The following is a 19,053-nucleotide window of genomic DNA, read 5'->3' as shown; positions in this document are numbered from 1 at the left end:
ATTTGCTGCGGTGGGTGATTGTGTGCACATTTTGTTCAGATGTTATCACAGTGGTGTATTAAATACTAATAGTTTGAACTTTATTCATAATTTCATAAGGCAGTCTACCTAAAAACAAAGGTGGTAACTCCATACCTCAAAGAAAATCAGACCATGTCGTTATGTTCAATAGCTTGAAGAACAGTGTGAACCAAAGCTTTAAGTCTTATGCATTTTTTTAGAATATTGCTGCATTCATTAAATGTATATAAACATATATGGAACAAAATATATAAAAAAAAAATGCAATAACTGCTGGATTAAAATATGGTCCCTGTTCGAAGAAAACCACCACTTCCCTCAAACTATAATGGGAGAAGAGAGGGGGAATTCTGGCCTTCAGGTTTTCTTGGGACAGCGACTAAAAAACTGCAGTGCACTGTCATTGAGTTTAGTATTTTAGTTTGTGTGCTTCTGAATGTTCACTGCGTTTGTGAAGGCACTTTCCTGTTTTCCATGAGCACAAGGCTGCTGCCATACTAAGAGTGTTTAGAGAATGTTTTCCCAATACACGTCTGGAGTGTACGACTTGTCTTGCCAAGTGTGTATTAATTGTGTGAAGAAATGTGCTTTTTAGTCGCTAACATTGAAGGGTTAATGTTGGATGATTTGGCTGCAAGTAAAGCTGCCTAAAAAAAAGTTCTTTTCATGTGACATGATCGCTGATACAGTGACTTGTTTATGCAAATAAATTGATGACCAGAAACTGATGTCTTGTGCTGGTTTTAATGCAAACAAAAGAGAAAAAAGAAACCTGTACAAAAATGTGGTAATGGTTTGAGCACTTTTAAGTCAGTTGAACTTTTAAGAAAAAGTGAACATTTGAATTTCACTCAGTGTTTAAATGGAAGAGAAACAGCCGTGCTGGCATAATAGATGAAGATAACAGAGCTTCAGGTTTCTGTGGTCTGAGTGTCAGAGCTGTAGTCCACTCTTTCAAGCAGCAGGATGGTTTCACAGTGCATGGTCTGGGGGAAGAGGTCAACAGCCATAGCTCTCACTGGACGGAAAGGGGCTCCTCGCACACGGTTAGAAACAGCTCTGCAGAGACTTCAAGACATAAATATACGTTTTAGAATAAAGTTAATTGGGAATATTTTATATTTTCAGAAGAAAGTCAACCTGAAATAATTTGCCATGTTTAGTTTTTTTTTTTTGAGCCAGGAAAAAGGTTTGTCTTCATAATCTTATCAAAATATAACAAGCCTCTGATTTCCCTTTTGGCTGATGTCACGCATTTCTCTCATATTTCAACTTTTCACTCAAACCACCGCCATTCTGATATGTAATGCCCATCAAAATGCAATAAATTCACAATAGTTTGGATGTTGCTATCCTGAATTTGATGTGTAATTTATTATCATTATCGAAAATAATGAACTTACTCAATAAAATTGTTCATCGCTGCTTTGGCATTGCAGGCGACGTAGATGAGTCTCTTCAGATGCTCTGCTCTTCTGATTGCTAGAATAACTTTGGAATCTGGTAAGAATGAGAATGTTTGGGCAGAGAACTTAAAAACAAAACACCATGCCTACAAGTCAAAAGTTACGTTCGGGAGTACTGTACGTACGTAGCCCTGCTCTCGGAGGGTCAACGATTGCTGTGACGTTGGGGGACACAACAGCATTAAGAACAGTGGGGAGCACATCTTCAGCCTTTCCACAGTGGAATTCCACATTGGTCAACCCTGAAAATGTACATTTGAAGTGTGAGTATATCATGGGAGATGAAGAGAGAGAAAAACAAGGCAATGATAATGCCATTCTGGCCTACCATTAGCTTCAGCGTTAGCCTTCGCATCATCCACTGCCTCCTGGCACAACTCTATGCCAATCACCTTCTTCACTCTCTGTTAACACACACAATTGTTTTTGTTGTTGCTCTGTTCAATACTCCTATTTTTAGAAGCAAACGCCACACCTTTGCCAGTGAGATGCCGATGGTTCCTGTTCCACAGCACACATCCAGCACAGTGCTGTCCTGGTCCAGCTGTGCCCATTCACCCACAGCAGAGTACAGAACCTCAGCAGCAGGGGTGTTCGTCTGGCAGTACAAAAATCATAATATTATAAACATTTCAATAGCGCTAACGTAGGACATTTAAACTGAAGGTCAGTATTATTATCCTGTACCTAATATTCTGAATCACATACACGATGGCTTAAAGGAATCAGCTGCCTGGTGCTTTATCAAGCATCATAGTATTAATTTTCAAGAAATTATATAACAGTTAATTTGTCAGGAGGTTCACCTGAAAGAATGAGTGTGGAGAGATACGGAATTTTAGTCCGAGAAGCTCTTCGTGAATCCATTCTTCTCCAGTCACGTGTTCACATGGCAGGTCCTCTGTACCCGCAGATGTCCTGGGTTGATGCAGATTAATAAAAGAATGTGTAAAGTCATCTAAAATCTAAATTTGGGGTCTTACCTTTGTCCCATTCTCACAAAATACAACGAAGTGATGGCACTTTCTTTTCCTTCTCCTTCAGTAAAATACTGACGCAGGTTTCGTTTCAGTTCTTCAATTTCTTCTTCTTGGAGTTTCTAGGTTGTTTAAACAAGTAAATATTTCATGCAGCAGTAACAATAGATCCACAACCAACATCTAAAGTGGACACAAAAGCAACCACTGAATAAATCTCTTACCTGTGGATTGAAGAAAACAATGGCCATTGTTTGCTTTATCCTGCTTGTTCGGACTGTTAGCTGCCGCCAATGACCCTCATAAGTCTCTGGACTGTATACTGCATAGGGAGTTGTCCTGTTCAGAATATCAATACAAAATCATTGAATAAATACATATACAACGGCTGATGGGTAATGCAGACAAATACTTTGCCACTGGAATTAAAAAAAAAATTTCACTTGACTTCATAAATATGGTTAGATTTGGATGCACATTAGGCATAATCAACAGTTAACAACTGAATTATTTCATTTACCTGATGAACTGCTGGAAGCCCTGCACAATCCTCTTGGCCTCAGAAGATACATGGGTGGTTTCTGATGGACTCACTACAGCACAGGATCCTCCTTTATACTTGCCTAAACGAAAGCCCACTAATGTGTATTTCTACTTTAATAATTAATTAATTCAGGACCATTAAAAAACAAATGGAATAGTGACCCGTTACAGCATCTAAGATCCCAATACACAAGTGAATTGACATGTTTATGTGTCAACTAATGGACACTACAAGGCTAAAAAAAAAAGACTACTTTTAAGCCAAACAAATCGCAAGAGAAGTTAATTCTGATATATATGAATTATTTCATTTACCTGATGAACTGCTGGAAGCCCTGCACAATCCTCTTGGCCTCAGAAGATACATGGGTGGTTTCTGATGGACTCACTACAGCACAGGATCCTCCTTTATACTTGCCTAAACGAAAGCCCACTGTCTTATCCTCTCCATCTGCTCCCACTCCAATCACAAACTCACACTTATTCCTGTACTCCGTCTGCAAGGACAAATTCTTCATTAGATAATGACCAATCACATTCAATCATACCATTTCCACAGACTGTAGTAAACAAACTATTTATTATGCATCCGTTTATTGTTCACTCAACCCTTCACATACTTTATGATAGTTATTCTGTGAGTTAATTAAAGTGTGACTGATTAGAATTATTTATGTGAGCACAGATGATTTACCTGCACAGGTGATGGTCGTATGGCCTCGAGTGGGCAGCACATTTTGTTGTACTTCTCTTTTTGAACAAACAACCAGGGAAGCATGGCTTTGTTGTTGTTGCCAATTTCTCTGAGAACAAGTATCAAGGAGGCTGGTTATATTGAAGGAAAACTTTACTGACCAGCTTTTGCTATACTACTAGAAGCTCATGTATGAACTATATGTTTGACAATGTCATGCAATTGATCTATTTTTGCTATTTATAAAAGAAACATCTGGAAGCCATCCATGCATACGCATGTCACCGGACCCATCAGAAAATACCTGGTCAGTTTCTGGAGAACACCTTCAACTTCTTTCTCTTTCCTTTTCAGCTGTTCTTCATAAGGCACTGCTGAGCTATCGATTATACTAACGTTATACTCGGCACACTAGGTTCTCGGAGACCAGACCACCCACACATTTCTACAACTTTAATTGACTGAATAACATAAGTGCTCGCATCTGTCAGATACCCACATAAACTGTTGGTATGCTTCAAAAGTGCATTAATTTTTGGCACACTTTGTGTTCTTTACTCTCATTATTAAGTCATTAACAAACATGGTTTTATATAATGTTTAACTGTAAGTGTAAGAAATGTTAGAAATGCGTATTTCAATTAATTATTATCATTAATATTATTATTGTTCATATTTTTATTGCATTAACTAGTATTAAAGGTATTGTTTTGAATGTATTCGTATGGAATGTTTTGAATGTGTGTAGAATATTCCAGTCATCCTGGATCTGTTTTGATATATATTTTCTTTCTCTTTTTTTTTCCCCCCAGCTTAACCCAGGTGTCACAGCATTGGCAATCTGGATATTGAGAGGCTCTTCTTCATCCTCCTCTCCCTCCTGGCTACCGGCTGCACGTTTTGCACCAGGCTGTCCACCTTCCGCTTCCTCCTCTTGTTTCCTCTTCTTGAGGATGGGATCAGCTTTGGGTTTGGCCAGCCGTACACTCAGCACTTTACTCTTCCACTGCATGCCGTGCACTGCCTTCATGGCCTTGTCCCTTTCCTCCTGATTCTTAAAAGTGACAAAGGCAAACATCTGTTTGCTAAACAGCTTGATTTTGTGAGGATTGATCCCATGCTTGTTGAGGAACTTCTTCAGGTCATTAAAACCAATGTACTTGGGCAAGTTTTGAATCTCAACTTTAAAGATCTCCGAGGTGAAGAGATCTCCTTTGATGTAACGGTACACACCACCTGCTGCACCCTCTCCTTCTGCTGCGGTTGCTGGTGGATCCTCTTGGTTTTTCTCTTCTATTTCGTCATCTGGTTCTTTCTCTGTGCTGGGTAATGAACCAGCAGGATCAGCCTTGTCAAGAGCAACGTCTGTCATTTTGTCCTGCATCAAAGGCCAACGGAACATATTATTAGATTTTTTTTTTCTTTCTATTTTGTATTCAAATAGGTGATCTTAATGTTCAGTAAATCAGTTTCAGCAGTGTTCTGCAATGTGCCATGGTGCAATTGTGTAAATGTGTATTTCTACTTTAATAATTAATTAATACACACATATATTATGTAAACAAACTTATTTTGGATGCGATTAATGATTTGACAGCACTAAATTAAACGTATTAGATTAACTTAAATTCTTTAATAAGGGCATACTTCAAAATGATAGTCTTAGTACTTTCTGAAAACAAAGCATGTTCATGATGGTTGAGTTATTACAAAAAACTGTTGTAGTACAAATAGGAATTTTTCTTTAAAATATTTGTGAATGAGTGATGGGCAGGACCATAAGGTTATTTAATTTTAGAGTTTATAAACGGTGCGTTCAGGTTAATTCAGTAGATTAAGATTGGTATGTGATGGCCCTTGAGAAACAGACATTAAAGCTAATTAAAATCCCCCAAAGTAAATCAACAGAATGAACTCAAAGTGGACTTGTATAACAGGATATCTCCTGCGGGAAATCAAAAAAGAAGACATCTCACTGCCAGAAGGGGAGGTGAACCCAGCTGCACCATTACCCAAACATGTGATGGTCATAATGGTGAGATCAGTTCAGCGCTGTTCATTTGTTTAACTCGTGTGATTAGTTGGTCTTTCAGACACATTCAAATGTCTTTTCTGTTCTGTTTTCTCACAACCAGTTGCCTAGTTTCTGCTTCTGTTTTCTTTCTTTTATGGCTGCTTTGCTCAGTTCAAGACATTTTGTTAAATAATTTTAACAACATAGCGGAGCTTTAAAGATAACTTTTTTACAAAACACCAAATACACAAAATAATGATCTTTAAAAAAGCATCATATGACCCCTTTAAGTTTGAAAATGTCTGCTGATAGAATGTTTGTCATTCAAAATGTAAATATAAAATATTTGCCTATTGAATTGGGATTTAACCTTTATTTAATAATTTTATCGCATGTATTGGATGTCGTTGAAATGTTTATTTTCAGTTCCCTGCTAGGTCTCTCTCAGGAACACTTTCCTCAATGTCAGTGCACTGCTTACAACGTTGATATATGACTGCTGATATTTAGTTATTACCGATTCCTGTGTGTTCTGTTTAGGAGCAGCTTCAGAGACTGGAACTGGAGCTGAGTGAGGTCACCAGGAACAAGGAGAAACTCCAGAAGAACCTTCTGGAACTGACTGAGTACACACACATGCTACGCATCACACGCAACTTTGTGCACCGCAGTGCAGAGGTAGGTCATGTGATTCCCTGTCAAATGTTTGGAACATCTGTTTAAGCAAAAGAAACGGGGAACGTCTGATTGGTGGAAAGATTTAGCCTGCTTTTGTTCTTCATTATATCACTAATATTGTTAAGCAAACAGCTCTTTAGAAATCAAATATCTTTAAAACTCTTGCCCAGTGTACTGTCTGCAGTTTGTCTGTTGATGTCTTTGGTATCATGTTCGACCTTTCTGGTGTAATTGAAAGGAATTCATGTGTTTAGAGAAAAGGACTGTGGGAATCCCGCAGGTGATTTGGAGTCACCTGATTTTCACTGACTGCCAGAACTTTGCGAGGAGCCAGCAGTGGCTTTACAAATAGGCTTAACTCTTGACGACTTCTTCTTGATCACCGAGGCGTTGTGTGAATCTAATCTCTTGCTGGGTTTTTGCTTGTGTATGAGCAGAGGGAGCCGTCACAGGTTCAGTATGAAGAGTTTCTCTTCCTAGAGAAAGAACCCATGATGGACTACACCAGCATGCAGAGGCTTGGAGCCAAGCTTGGGTGAGCAGTGTTTAAAAATATAAAGCTGAAAGTATACTGCTCTTGTCCATGTCCTGCTTTGGCTCACCAACAGTTAATGTGAAAGAATGTTCACCATCAGCACAGTTTCCTGTTACACACCTTCCATGCAAACTGATTTTTCTTTTAAAATCATCTTTTTGATCTAACATCCTGTTTCTTGTATGCATGTTTAAAAGCACACAAAACCTGTGTTTTTGAATTCATGTTAGTGTTGTAAAGTGGAGCTCATATTCTTCTTGTCCCTTCTGCACAGGTTCATTTCTGGGCTCATCCAGAGCGTAAAAATCGAGGCGTTTGAGCGAATGCTCTGGAGAGTGTGTAAGGGCTACACCATCCTCAGCTACTCGGAGGTAGATGGGCTTTTGGAGGATCCTGCTACGGTGAGACTAGTTGGCATCTCCAACATACTGTAGTTTGATTTTATATGTTGTTTTTGGTAACAAAAATGTTTGGTTAAATCTTTTTTTTTTTTTTAACCATTTGTTTCTTGTCTTGTGGTCAGTTTGATCTAAGCCTTTACTGTAATGCTGGATGCTTGATTCAATTAAACATAATAATATTAACAAAAATAGGAATATCTAAGTCTTTTAAGATGTTCTAGTTTGTCTGTTTTGTCAGGGGGAGCCAACCAGGAGTGTGGTGTTTCTCATCTCCTACTGGGGAGATCAGATTGGACAGAAAGTTAAGAAGATTTGTGACTGGTAACTTAGCTCTTAAATCAACTTCCTACATTCTACATGAGGTTATTCTGTTAATCAGTCTAGTTTAAATAACTTTGTGCTAAGCTAGCTGCCACATATCTGGGGCAGTTAACCACCAACGTGCTAACTGATTGCGTCACACTGCTCCTTTTTCATAAAGATTATAAATAGCTTGTTCCCTGTTACATTTAGGGGAAGCTTCATGCTTTCATTTCTTAATCTATTATAATTCTTTCAGAGCATTTTTGTTCTTAAGAGAAAGTAGAAGTGCTGGAGTTTTGAAAATATTGTTTTTGTTTTCATAGCTACCACTGTCATCTGTACCCATACCCCAACAGTAATGAGGAGAGGACAGATGTGGTGGAGGGGCTCCGCACACGCATTCAGGACTTGCACACGGTGAGTCCAGATGAGCTCGGTTTCACCTAAGGGTGTGCGATATGACGCTTTTTGATCGTGGATGATAAAAATGTCTCCACGATCTGCTTTTTAAGAAATATCGTAGTATCGTGCTACAGCACACGATAGAGTTACTGTTACAGGACACTGCACTTATTCACAATCACAAAAGTACATTATTTGCATCTGCTTTAGAGCTGTTAAACATTTCATTCACGCGTTGTTCTGACGTGCGCTTTTTCTGAGGGGGTACAGCTGAAGCACACGCACTAAAAACCCTGTCAAACAGCTCCTGATTACTGGACTAAGTTAGCTTTTGCGCTAATACTGTCAAAACACACAAGGTTTACATACAGACTCAGTTGGTTATGTCTAAAATGAAAGTAAACAGTTGAGAGAAAGTCGGATACGTGCAGCTCTAAAAGGGACAGTACTAAACATGCTGCCGACTGTCATTAAAGGGATGGTTCACCCTAAAATTTAATTCCTGTCGTTATTTACTCACTCACATGTTGTGCCAAAACTGTATTTATTTGTTTATTGTGCGGAACACAAAAGAAGATATTTTGAAAAATGTGGGTAACCAAACAGTTGCTGGTCCCCATTAAATTTTATAGTAGGAAAAATACTATGAAAGTCACTGTGGACCAGCAACTCTGTTTTTTCACGTTCTTCAAATTAACATTTATGTTCAGCAGAAGAAAGAAACTCATGCAGGTTTAAAACAACTTTTGAGTGAGTAAATTATGGTATAAAAATAAAACACTATGACAGATCTGACAGACAGATGACAGAATTTTTATTTTTGGGTGAACTATTCCTTTATTAATAAAATAACAAAACGCAAAGAGAAAAATCACTCACTAATCTTGACTGAAGAACTTTAATACAGTTGCTTTGCTATAATAATAAATCTATATAGTGTTTAATTTTATATTTGTTCATTCAATTTCTTGAAAATAAAGCACTGTTTTATTTGTATATTATGTGTATTTGTAACATGTATCTTTGTTCTTATTTTTTAATAGCAGATAAAATAATGAAAGATTTTTATCTTCGCCCACCTTAGCCAAAAACTCTGCAATTCTTTTTTTATATTTTGTTACCTTGAAATTATTACCTATTACCTTGAAAATAGTAAAACCAATATAACAAAGAATCGTGATAAAATCATGAATCGTGGTATTTTAAAATTTAAAAAAAAAAAAAATCGTGATATGATATTTTTGCCATATCGCCCACCCCTAGTTTCTAAAAATAAAACACTATGACAGATCTGACAGACAGATGACAGAATTTTTATTTTTGGGTGAACTATTCCTTTATTAATAAAATAACAAAACGCAAAGAGAAAAATCACTCACTAATCTTGACTGAAGAACTTTAATACAGTTGCTTTGCTATAATAATAAATCTATATAGTGTTTAATTTTATATTTGTTCATTCAATTTCTTGAAAATAAAGCACTGTTTTATTTGTATATTATGTGTATTTGTAACATGTATCTTTGTTCTTATTTTTTAATAGCAGATAAAATAATGAAAGATTTTTATCTTCGCCCACCTTAGCCAAAAACTCTGCAATTCTTTTTTTATATTTTATTACCTTGAAATTATTACCTATTACCTTGAAAATAGTAAAACCAATATAACAAAGAATCGTGATAAAATCATGAATCGTGGTATTTAAAAAAATAAAATAAAATCGTGATATGATATTTTTGCCATATCGCCCACCCCTAGTTTCACCCTTGTTACAGTTTGACACGCACATTTTTCTTGCTTTGACTGAGTGTAACATGATGAGGGTGTAAGTCTGCTCTCACTAGTGATATTAGTCATTTACTGACTTTTAAAAAAAACTTTCTTAGTTACTAATAATCTCAGCTTAATCTTAAATAAAGATTAAAAAAAAAAAACATTCATGTTTAATTGTACTTTAACGTCTTCTGAAACTGACTGAGGAAATCGGGGACAGTTGAGGTTGACTCAAAGCAACTTTGATGCACAAAATGTTCAAGCATCCTGTATAACCACAGTTTAGTCCTTACCAGGGAAGGCTGTAAGACACACCAGACGGTAAACCGAAACATCTAAAAAAAATCGTGATATGATATTTTTGCCATATCGCCCACCCCTAGTTTCACCCTTGTTACAGTTTGACACGCACATTTTTCTTGCTTTGACTGAGTGTAACATGATGAGGGTGTAAGTCTGCTCTCACTAGTGATATTAGTCATTTACTGACTTTTTAAAAAAACTTTCTTAGTTACTAATAATCTCAGCTTAATCTTAAATAAAGATTAAAAAAAAAAAAACATTCATGTTTAATTGTACTTTAACGTCTTCTGAAACTGACTGAGGAAATCGGGGACAGTTGAGGTTGACTCAAAGCAACTTTGATGCACAAAATGTTCAAGCATCCTGTATAACCACAGTTTAGTCCTTACCAGGGAAGGCTGTAAGACACACCAGACGGTAAACCGAAACATCTGTCCTAGAAACTGTAACTTGGCATTGTTAAATTCAATTTACAATTAGCAGCTAATTGTAATACAGATTTTATTGTTTGTTTTCAATAAAAGTTTAATAAAATTTACACAGACATGATCTCACTTGTTAGTTCAGAGAAGCAAAATATCTCTTTTCTTAACTGAATAAAAAGTGCAAATTTCTTGTTTCAATAGTGCTTGAGTAAAGTGCAAATTCCTCGAAATAACACTTTAACAGGAATTATAGTAATGAAATGCATGAAGGTTTATTGAGTTTTGTGTCATGCACAGTAATAAATGATGGGCTGCAATTGTAGAAGGGCTTGATCGCGTTCTGTCTGTCTTTAGCAGTGGATGGTACTTCAGATACTCCAACCAAAAGAGCAGAAAGTGTACATAATAGAATCTACATTAGAATTATTTGAATTTAGTGTTGTAACTAATCTTTTCTAACCAGTTCTAGTCAGCCATGCAGTGGAGGAATGTAGGGGGGGCAGGTTAGGTTTGAGGGCATTTAAGTTTGCTTGTGACTGCTCTGTAAAAGAGAGAAAGAAAATTGTGTTAGTGGCCCAACTCAGCACATGATGTTCACAAGGTCTAGGCTGTGGACAAATTTCTCACAGACTACAGGCACCATTAAATTATTTTTCGATACTTTGTTCTTACTCACTGTTCCTCTCAAAACCTATGAAAAGAGAACGGCTCACTCAACCCTTCATGAAAAGTAAATTGGGTTGTTTCTGTGCCTAGAAACTCTTCCTTGATTGATTGAAGATAAGTTTGCTGAAGAGCACAGCAAAATGCTTTTACTGCATGCTCATCTGAGAACACAGTTCAGAAACCAGAGCAACAAAATGCCATGTATGGCTGACCTTGGAGGAAAATACACATTTATTTAAGTTCCCCGTACAGTTTAACATATTTATTGCTGTAATTGACAAAAAGCTTGTTTTCAAAATCTTATCCGCACAAACTGAGAAATATATTACATTAATTTTGTGATTCCAGAAATTTCACAAACTGTATGTTCTTCAATAAAGCATGTAATTAGTATTATTACAGAGCTTTACATTAATACACAATTTAAAAATAAATAAATATATGAATAAATAAGTAAATGCATTAATTTTAAGTCATCCTGCTGCCCACTTTGAAGTTTGCCAAAGCCTCCTGGTTGAACCACTATATGTTATTTCACACTTAAAACTTTACATGTGAAATGGTTTAGTTTGACATAGTTTTGAACATGCTCTTGAAACCATTGTTTCTTCGTAGGTTCTTCACCGGACTGAGGATTACCTGAGGCAGGTGTTGATCAAGGCCTCAGAGTCTGTGTACGTTTGGGTGATCCAGGTTAAGAAAATGAAGGCCATATATCACATCCTTAACCTCTGCAGTTTTGATGTCACAAACAAGTGCCTCATAGCTGAGGTGTGGTGTCCCGTAAATGATCTGCCCACTCTTCGGAGAGCTCTAGAGGATGGATCGGTGAGTACTTGACATTATTTCGAAGGTGCACTAATTCAGATACATCTGATTAATAATTGTGCACATATCTCTTAGAGGGATAGTTCACCCAAAAATGAAAATGTGTTGTTCCAAACCTGTAAGACCTTCCTTCATCTTCAGAACACAACTTAAGATATTTTTGATGAAATCCGAGAGTTTTTTGTGCGAAAAGAAGAAAAATGATGCCTTTGTTTCACAATTTCTTCTCTTCCGTGTCAGTCTTCGACACACAAATTTTCATTTTTGGGTGAACTTTCCCTTTAACTCTGTTGTTTTGTTCCTTCAGAGGAAGAATGGAGCAACAGTTCCCTCATTTGTCAATCGTATCCCAAGCAATGACACTCCACCAACCCTCGTACGCACCAACACGTTTACCTCAGGCTTTCAGAATATAGTGGATGCCTACGGCGTAAGCAGCTACAGAGAGGTCAACCCAGGTGAGAGGGTAGCGATTAAAAGCACTAAGTATTAACATTAAAATTGATTTCATGTAAGCAGCTTTTAACATCAATGCTTCATATGTAATATTCTTAGATAAGATATGTAATCTTTCTTCTTTATCACACCTCCTCGCAGCTCCATATACAATCATTACCTTTCCCTTCCTGTTTGCTGTGATGTTTGGAGACCTCGGGCATGGCGTCATCATGGCACTGTTTGCTCTGTGGATGGTTCTCTATGAGAATGACCGCAAACTGAAGAAAACCAGAAATGAGGTACATGCAGCTTGCTGTTATGACAGTGTTCATTTTCTTCTGCAATTCATTTAGACATGGTTGTTAAAAGTTATTTAGTCTAGTATTAGTTGACTGTTTTTGTTATAGTTTGATTAACATTGTTACTGTTTTTTTGTTTTTAGATCTGGAACATTTTTTTCGAGGGCCGTTACATCATCCTGTTGATGGGTATATTTTCAGTCTACACTGGATTAATATACAATGACTGCTTCTCTAAATCACTCAACCTGTTTGGCTCGGGGTGGAACGTCAGCGCTATGTTTGTGCCTGGAGTCTGGAGGTGAGTGTCCAAAGCACAAAATATTGTGTACGGCATCTTTTATTTAAGCAAAAATTGAAAAAAGAACAATGTACTATACAGTATGTAGTGGGCAAAAAATGTTTTAAAATGTAGTATCATACATTTCTTTAATGGATCTACAGCTATGGGAAAAAATCTCAGGAAAAAAGTTCTCTCGAAGAGAACACTTGAAAATTCTATGAGTTTGAGTAAAATGTTTTAAGGCCTGTTCACACCAAGCACGATAACTATAAAGATAACGATAAAGATATCGTTCTAAAAATCGTTCCCAATATTAAAGAATAGCATCGTTCACACCACAACTATAATGATAGCGATACAGAGGAACGATATCGTTGTGATCACTTTCAAAACGATTTTTTTTCCCAGCTGATGAACGATAAAACACTGACAGCCAATCAGAATCCATCCTGCTGTAACGAGCTCAAGAATTTAAAGCGGCAGACGCATGTGCGCTTAGAATAAACAGACGATATCGTTCGCTGGTGTGGACGCTAATATTGTTATCTTTATAGTTATCATTCTTGGTGTGAACGGGGCTTTATTCTATAAAGGTGTGATAACATTTCTTCCAAATTTCCAATAAAATAATTTCAAGAAAATTACATTTCAATAACAAATGTTTTCATTTGTTGTGATTGAAAATATTGATTTCTTAACTCTCCTGAAGTTAAAACATTGGTATTGTGTTGTCTAAAAATAAATATGAAGATGGCATCTTTTTTGTTATTTTGACCAACTGTCATTTCATGCTCTAAATGACATTTTATTTTTATTTAAAAGTTGAAAGACATTTGATCAATAGTTTACAGAATAAAGCAAAAATTGTTTTACTCAAACGCATACCCATAAATGGCAAATTCAGAGAAACTATGAATTTTCAGTGGTCTCTTAATTTTTCCCATAGCTGTATCTAACAAATTATTTTGAAATGTAGGTACAACCTTTCCGGTTTCCATAGAGATGAAATCAAGGCTTTACTAAAGCACATTTCATTTATCAGCTCTTTGTACAGCCAGTTGTTATCCTGACAGTTGAATCCGAGTTCACACATAAGAGGAAGCCAATTCTAACAATGACTGTGTGTCTCATGATGCTATGTTTGAAGAGGTTTATTCTATATACACCAACATTCAAACGTTTTGGGTTATTCAGGAGGGGCACATTAAAGTGACAGTAAAGACATTTATAAATTGTAGTAATATTAACAATATTACTGTTTTTATTGTATTTTTGATCAAATAAATGCAGTCTTGGTGAGTTGAAGTGTAATTGTGTGGAGATTATGCAGATGATCATCACAATTTCATTTATTACCTCACCGTAGGGAACAACAGCAGGCACAGAGATTTCTCATGTACAGTATGTGGCTCTAATGTGATCTTCATTTTCTCTTTCTCTCAAGTCCAAGCACACTCCGCTCAAATAGCTTCCTTGCACTGGATCCAAACGTCACAGGAGTCTTTAAAGGGCCCTATCCTCTGGGCATTGACCCGGTAGGTCTCTGCCTTCATTTTATTACTGTGTTATCAAACGAAACTATCACATCACCATAAAAACAAGTAACAGTGGGTGAAAGGTTCCATGGGTGAATGACAAGCTATGATTTTTTTTTAATAGTTATAAAATATATCATTAGTTTTAAAAGGAAGTTTAAGACTATTTTATTTGCACTCTGTAGATCTGGAACCTGGCATCCAACCGTCTCACCTTCCTGAACTCCTATAAGATGAAGATGTCTGTGATCATAGGAATAATCCACATGACTTTTGGAGTCGTCCTTGGCGTTTTCAATCACCTGTGAGACGTTTTAAAAGATATTTTCGATAGATCCATTTCAAATGTATGACTTTGATCCTTCTAATACTTTATATCTTCTTCTGTTCAGGCACTTCAGACGGACATTCAATCTGTACCTGATATTTATTCCTGAGCTGCTCTTCCTGCTCTGCCTCTTCGGCTATCTGGTCTTCATGATCATTTATAAGTGGCTGTTTTTCACAGTCAGAGACTCTCAGACAGCTCCCAGCATTCTCATCCACTTTATCAACATGTTCCTGATGCAGGGGGACTCCAGTCAGCCCCTCTACCCAGGACAGGTGGAACTGAAAGAACTGTACATGCACCCATTCCACTTTACATGCACCTCTGTGTTTCTTTACATGTATTTTCCCTCTTTCCCACAGGCTGGGTTTCAGGTGTTCCTGCTGATTGTGGCTGTGCTCTCTGTGCCTGTGTTACTCTTGGGCAAACCTCTCTACCTCTACTGGCAACACAAGGGCAGAGACCACTTGAGCATGTACCGGGTGAGGATCCTTGTTTTGTTAGTGTGTGTTCTGCAGTTGGCTGAAAGCCGTTGGCTGAGTTTCTCTCTCTGTAGGGTTATCAGCGTGTACGGCGGAGCAGTGAGGAGGAGCTCTCTCTCATGCATGCTCATGATGTGGAGGAGGGCACCAGTCTGGACAGCCACTCCTCCAGCTCTGACAGCCAATCAGAGGAGGTAAGACATTCAGAATTGGGGTGGGCGATATACTGGTAGACATGATTAACCGGTAGAAATTTGTTAACCGGTAGAGATTTTGGACTATGATCTTTATTGCGATTATGCACTCACATCAAGTTGCATTGCACTGTGGTCACGAAATGTATTGTTTGCACACATTTTTAAGCGAGTGACTTTAAGCTGTTTAAATGCAAACAACAGCATTATATATGCGTGCTCTGTCTGTGAGACTGTTCTGAGCACGATCTGCATGAATCCTACATGAATCTGCTGCACATAGAGTATGTGAGTATTTTTGTTGCTTTATTGGCCTTGTACGGTTAAATACACATACTTATATATATGAAAATGCCTGTCTTTGCAAGTATTCTCATAAACACAGTAATTTAGGTCTTAAGTGAAACAGTAAACAGCTGAAAGAAAACATGTGTAATAGTATATTGGATCTGGGTAGCTCTTAAAATGACAGCAGTCTAATATTCCTGCTATCTATCATTCATGTTAATCAAACAACAAAAGAGAGAAAATCTCTCACTGCTCTTGATTAAATCACTTTTGTAACTTAATACAAAATGTAATTTACACAGTGAAAACTATGCAGTGTTTTTGATGAATTTATACAATGTATGTAGTAGGGCTGTCAAAATGGCTGAAAAACTAAATTCAAATTTTTTTTACTTAAATATGATCAATATTCGAATTATATTCTAATTTAAAAGGGATAATTTCAGTTAGGGGGAAAAAAAGCTTTTGGCTTCTCTCCTGAGGCCACAAGAGGGCACATCAAGCAAAATATTATGCATGATTCTTCAAAGCATAATAAAATAACACGACTATCTTTGAAAAAAGTGCATAATATTTAAAATAATGTTTATAAACCATATATAATTAATAAAGTTGCTTAAACAATTAGAAACAAAACCGCATCATGGATGTATGTATAGTTTAATACAAAGGACCGAAAACCAATCACAAAGAGTACTTAAAAATAAGTATTTAAAAACTTGAGATGCAGTGGGATGGGGAAAACCGCCATAAAGTCTCGAGACATGATTTTTAAAAGTTGAACTTACATTAATTTTACATAGCTTTTTAAACATGCGGCTCTCTTGTGCGAGACGCGAGTGCAACGGTGATAGATATCCCTCTAGAAAATGCGATAAATATGCGTTCTGTGTGAACGGCTTGGTTTCGGTTTTGATGTAAACAACATCTTCCCCGCATTGATTGTTCTCTTTTTCTGCAATATTTTGAATGAACAACGCAGCAGCGCCGCGTCTAGTGGCTTCAACTGGATAGGCTAACAAAAGCATTAAAATGCAATGACACTTACATCATCGTCACATTTCGTGCGCCACTGACAAGGCTGCCTGACACACACCTAAAATAAAAACTATATTGTGATATATATCGTTATCGTGATATAAAATTACTCGTATCGTGCTATAAGATTTTGTTCATATTGCGCACCCCTAATTTAAAACTAATTCCGTGCATCGTTTGGTGTGAATAAACTACTTTCCCTATGAGCCTAACAAAGTTTCCTCTCTTCCAGTTTGATTTTGCTGATGTCTTCCTCCATCAGTCCATCCACACTATAGAGTACTGCCTGGGCTGCATCTCTAACACTGCGTCTTACCTCCGTCTGTGGGCTCTCAGCCTGGCACATGCCCGTGAGTAACATACCCTTCAGTGTAGTAAATAATAATACAGTTTATAAAACACAGAAATCAAAGGTCATCATTAAAACCTGCCAAAATAAATGTTTGTCTAATAATTGACCAATAGAATGTTCTTTTTAAAGTAATTATGATGATAATAATACTGAAAACATAATTTTTTAAGGAATATCACTAAATTATTTTGATTACATTTTAAAATATGAACTAAATTGTTTATAAATGTATTTAATTACCACCGTTTTTGATAGTAAATTTGTATTTAACCTTATAATGTTTGTTTTTTTCCCTGTGTAATCCCGACAGAAAAATAAGCCACTATAAACCTATACAAAGGTCCAGGCATGTAAAGACAAAAATACAGTGATATACCTTGAAACCAAATTCTTAAAAATACCGTAATACAATTTTTTTGTACTTCTGCCCAGCACTACTTGAATGACTATCTATTATTTTATTTTTTTTAAATAATCTGTAAACTGAAATATTTGCTAATTTTTTTTAATTGACGACTATACAGTTTTGTAGTTAAATTTGTGATTAATTTAATATATTCAGCACATCCAATGTGTGTTAATAAAAGAGTTTGAAACAAGCTGCTTTATCATAATTACAGCAGAAATACTGGGTGAAATGTTTAGCCTACATAGGTCCTGTAAATTGTTGTTTTGGACAATTAGAAGCCTTTAATTGCTTTTAAAAATGGCATGCTGAACATGTTTTGTTGTGGTCCAGAGCTCTCTGAAGTGTTGTGGGCGATGGTGATGCGGGTGGGTCTGCGTGTGGACACCAGTGTGGGCATTGTGTTCCTGGTGCCTGTTTTTGGTCTGTTTGCTGTCCTCACTGTGTCCATCCTGCTGGTGATGGAGGGACTTTCAGCCTTCCTTCATGCTCTCAGACTCCACTGGTCAGTACAATCCTCAGTATATATTCAAACACAGTATGAATTTATACTGAATGATTCAAACTGAAATCACCTCTCTCTCCTCAGGGTGGAGTTCCAGAATAAGTTCTATAGCGGCGCTGGCGTCAAGTTTGTACCATTTGCCTTCTCTCTCTTGCACACCAGCTTTGAAAACGAGGGGTTGTTGTGAACCTTGGCACGCTAAACACCAGACCAGAGCAGAGCAGATCTGTGAGCTTCATTTGAACAGGTTTACATGTTGCAATACATGCCAAAGTGGTCCAACCAAATACTCTTTATATGGAGATACCAGATCAGCATTGACAATACTGAGCCACATCAGATGCTTGAACATTTTGGGACATGCAACCGTAACACAAACACGCTGAGAAAAAAGAAACAGCTCTGGACTGTAAATAGGATTCTTGAGTGCTTTTTTTATGTGTTGAATGTATTAGCGCTTCACAAAAGTGCTGTTTGAGAATATCATGCCTGTTGACTGTGCAGAGATCGTTGACTCTCCATAGCCGAGCACGTTCCATGAGTGACTTTGAAGTTTAACTTTTTTGTTTATTGGCAGTCGAGCAAGTGATTTAACGGCTTGTTTAAATTCCAGCATTTTCATCCTCCATATGGCTCATGTAGTTCATTTATAGTGTTGAATGGATCTGTGCTTCGATAACAACAGATATAACGCAATCAGGAGTTTGTATTTTGGGCGCAGTATTTCTCAGATGTTGGCAACAAGATGCTCAGAAAGGGCAACAATGACTTGCCTAATTGTTGCTCCAAATTTGAGCAACGTTAGCCCAAATGTGTTCATTCTTCATGTTGATTAGCCCAGATCTCGTTTCTGTTGGGCTGTATAGTTTTTCAAAT

At 37.0% G+C, this 19,053-nt stretch overlaps 1 protein-coding gene across 1 annotated transcript; it reads left to right on the top strand.

Moving 5' to 3' along the window:
- The first annotated feature begins 1,469 nt into the window (after positions 1-1,469).
- On the top strand, positions 1,470-18,869 carry LOC107599966 (V-type proton ATPase 116 kDa subunit a-like). Its single transcript, XM_016291719.1, has 19 exons — positions 1,470-1,524; positions 5,639-5,736; positions 6,256-6,393; positions 6,831-6,928; positions 7,203-7,329; positions 7,568-7,650; positions 7,956-8,049; positions 11,817-12,029; positions 12,337-12,487; positions 12,627-12,766; positions 12,910-13,067; positions 14,494-14,584; positions 14,770-14,888; positions 14,977-15,187; positions 15,275-15,394; positions 15,469-15,588; positions 17,147-17,264; positions 18,006-18,177; positions 18,262-18,869. Exons 1-19 carry the CDS (start codon positions 1,470-1,472, stop codon positions 18,362-18,364), a joined length of 2,409 nt encoding a protein of 802 aa, XP_016147205.1. The 3' UTR covers positions 18,365-18,869.
- The last annotated feature ends 184 nt before the right edge of the window (positions 18,870-19,053 follow it).

Source organism: Sinocyclocheilus grahami, unplaced genomic scaffold (assembly GCF_001515645.1).
Source record: "Sinocyclocheilus grahami isolate Dianchi unplaced genomic scaffold, SAMN03320097.WGS_v1.1 scaffold275.1, whole genome shotgun sequence".
Lineage (NCBI taxonomy): Eukaryota > Metazoa > Chordata > Actinopteri > Cypriniformes > Cyprinidae > Sinocyclocheilus > Sinocyclocheilus grahami.
The sequence above is the reverse complement of the archived record's forward strand: the minus strand, read 5'-3'. Positions and strand labels throughout refer to the sequence as shown.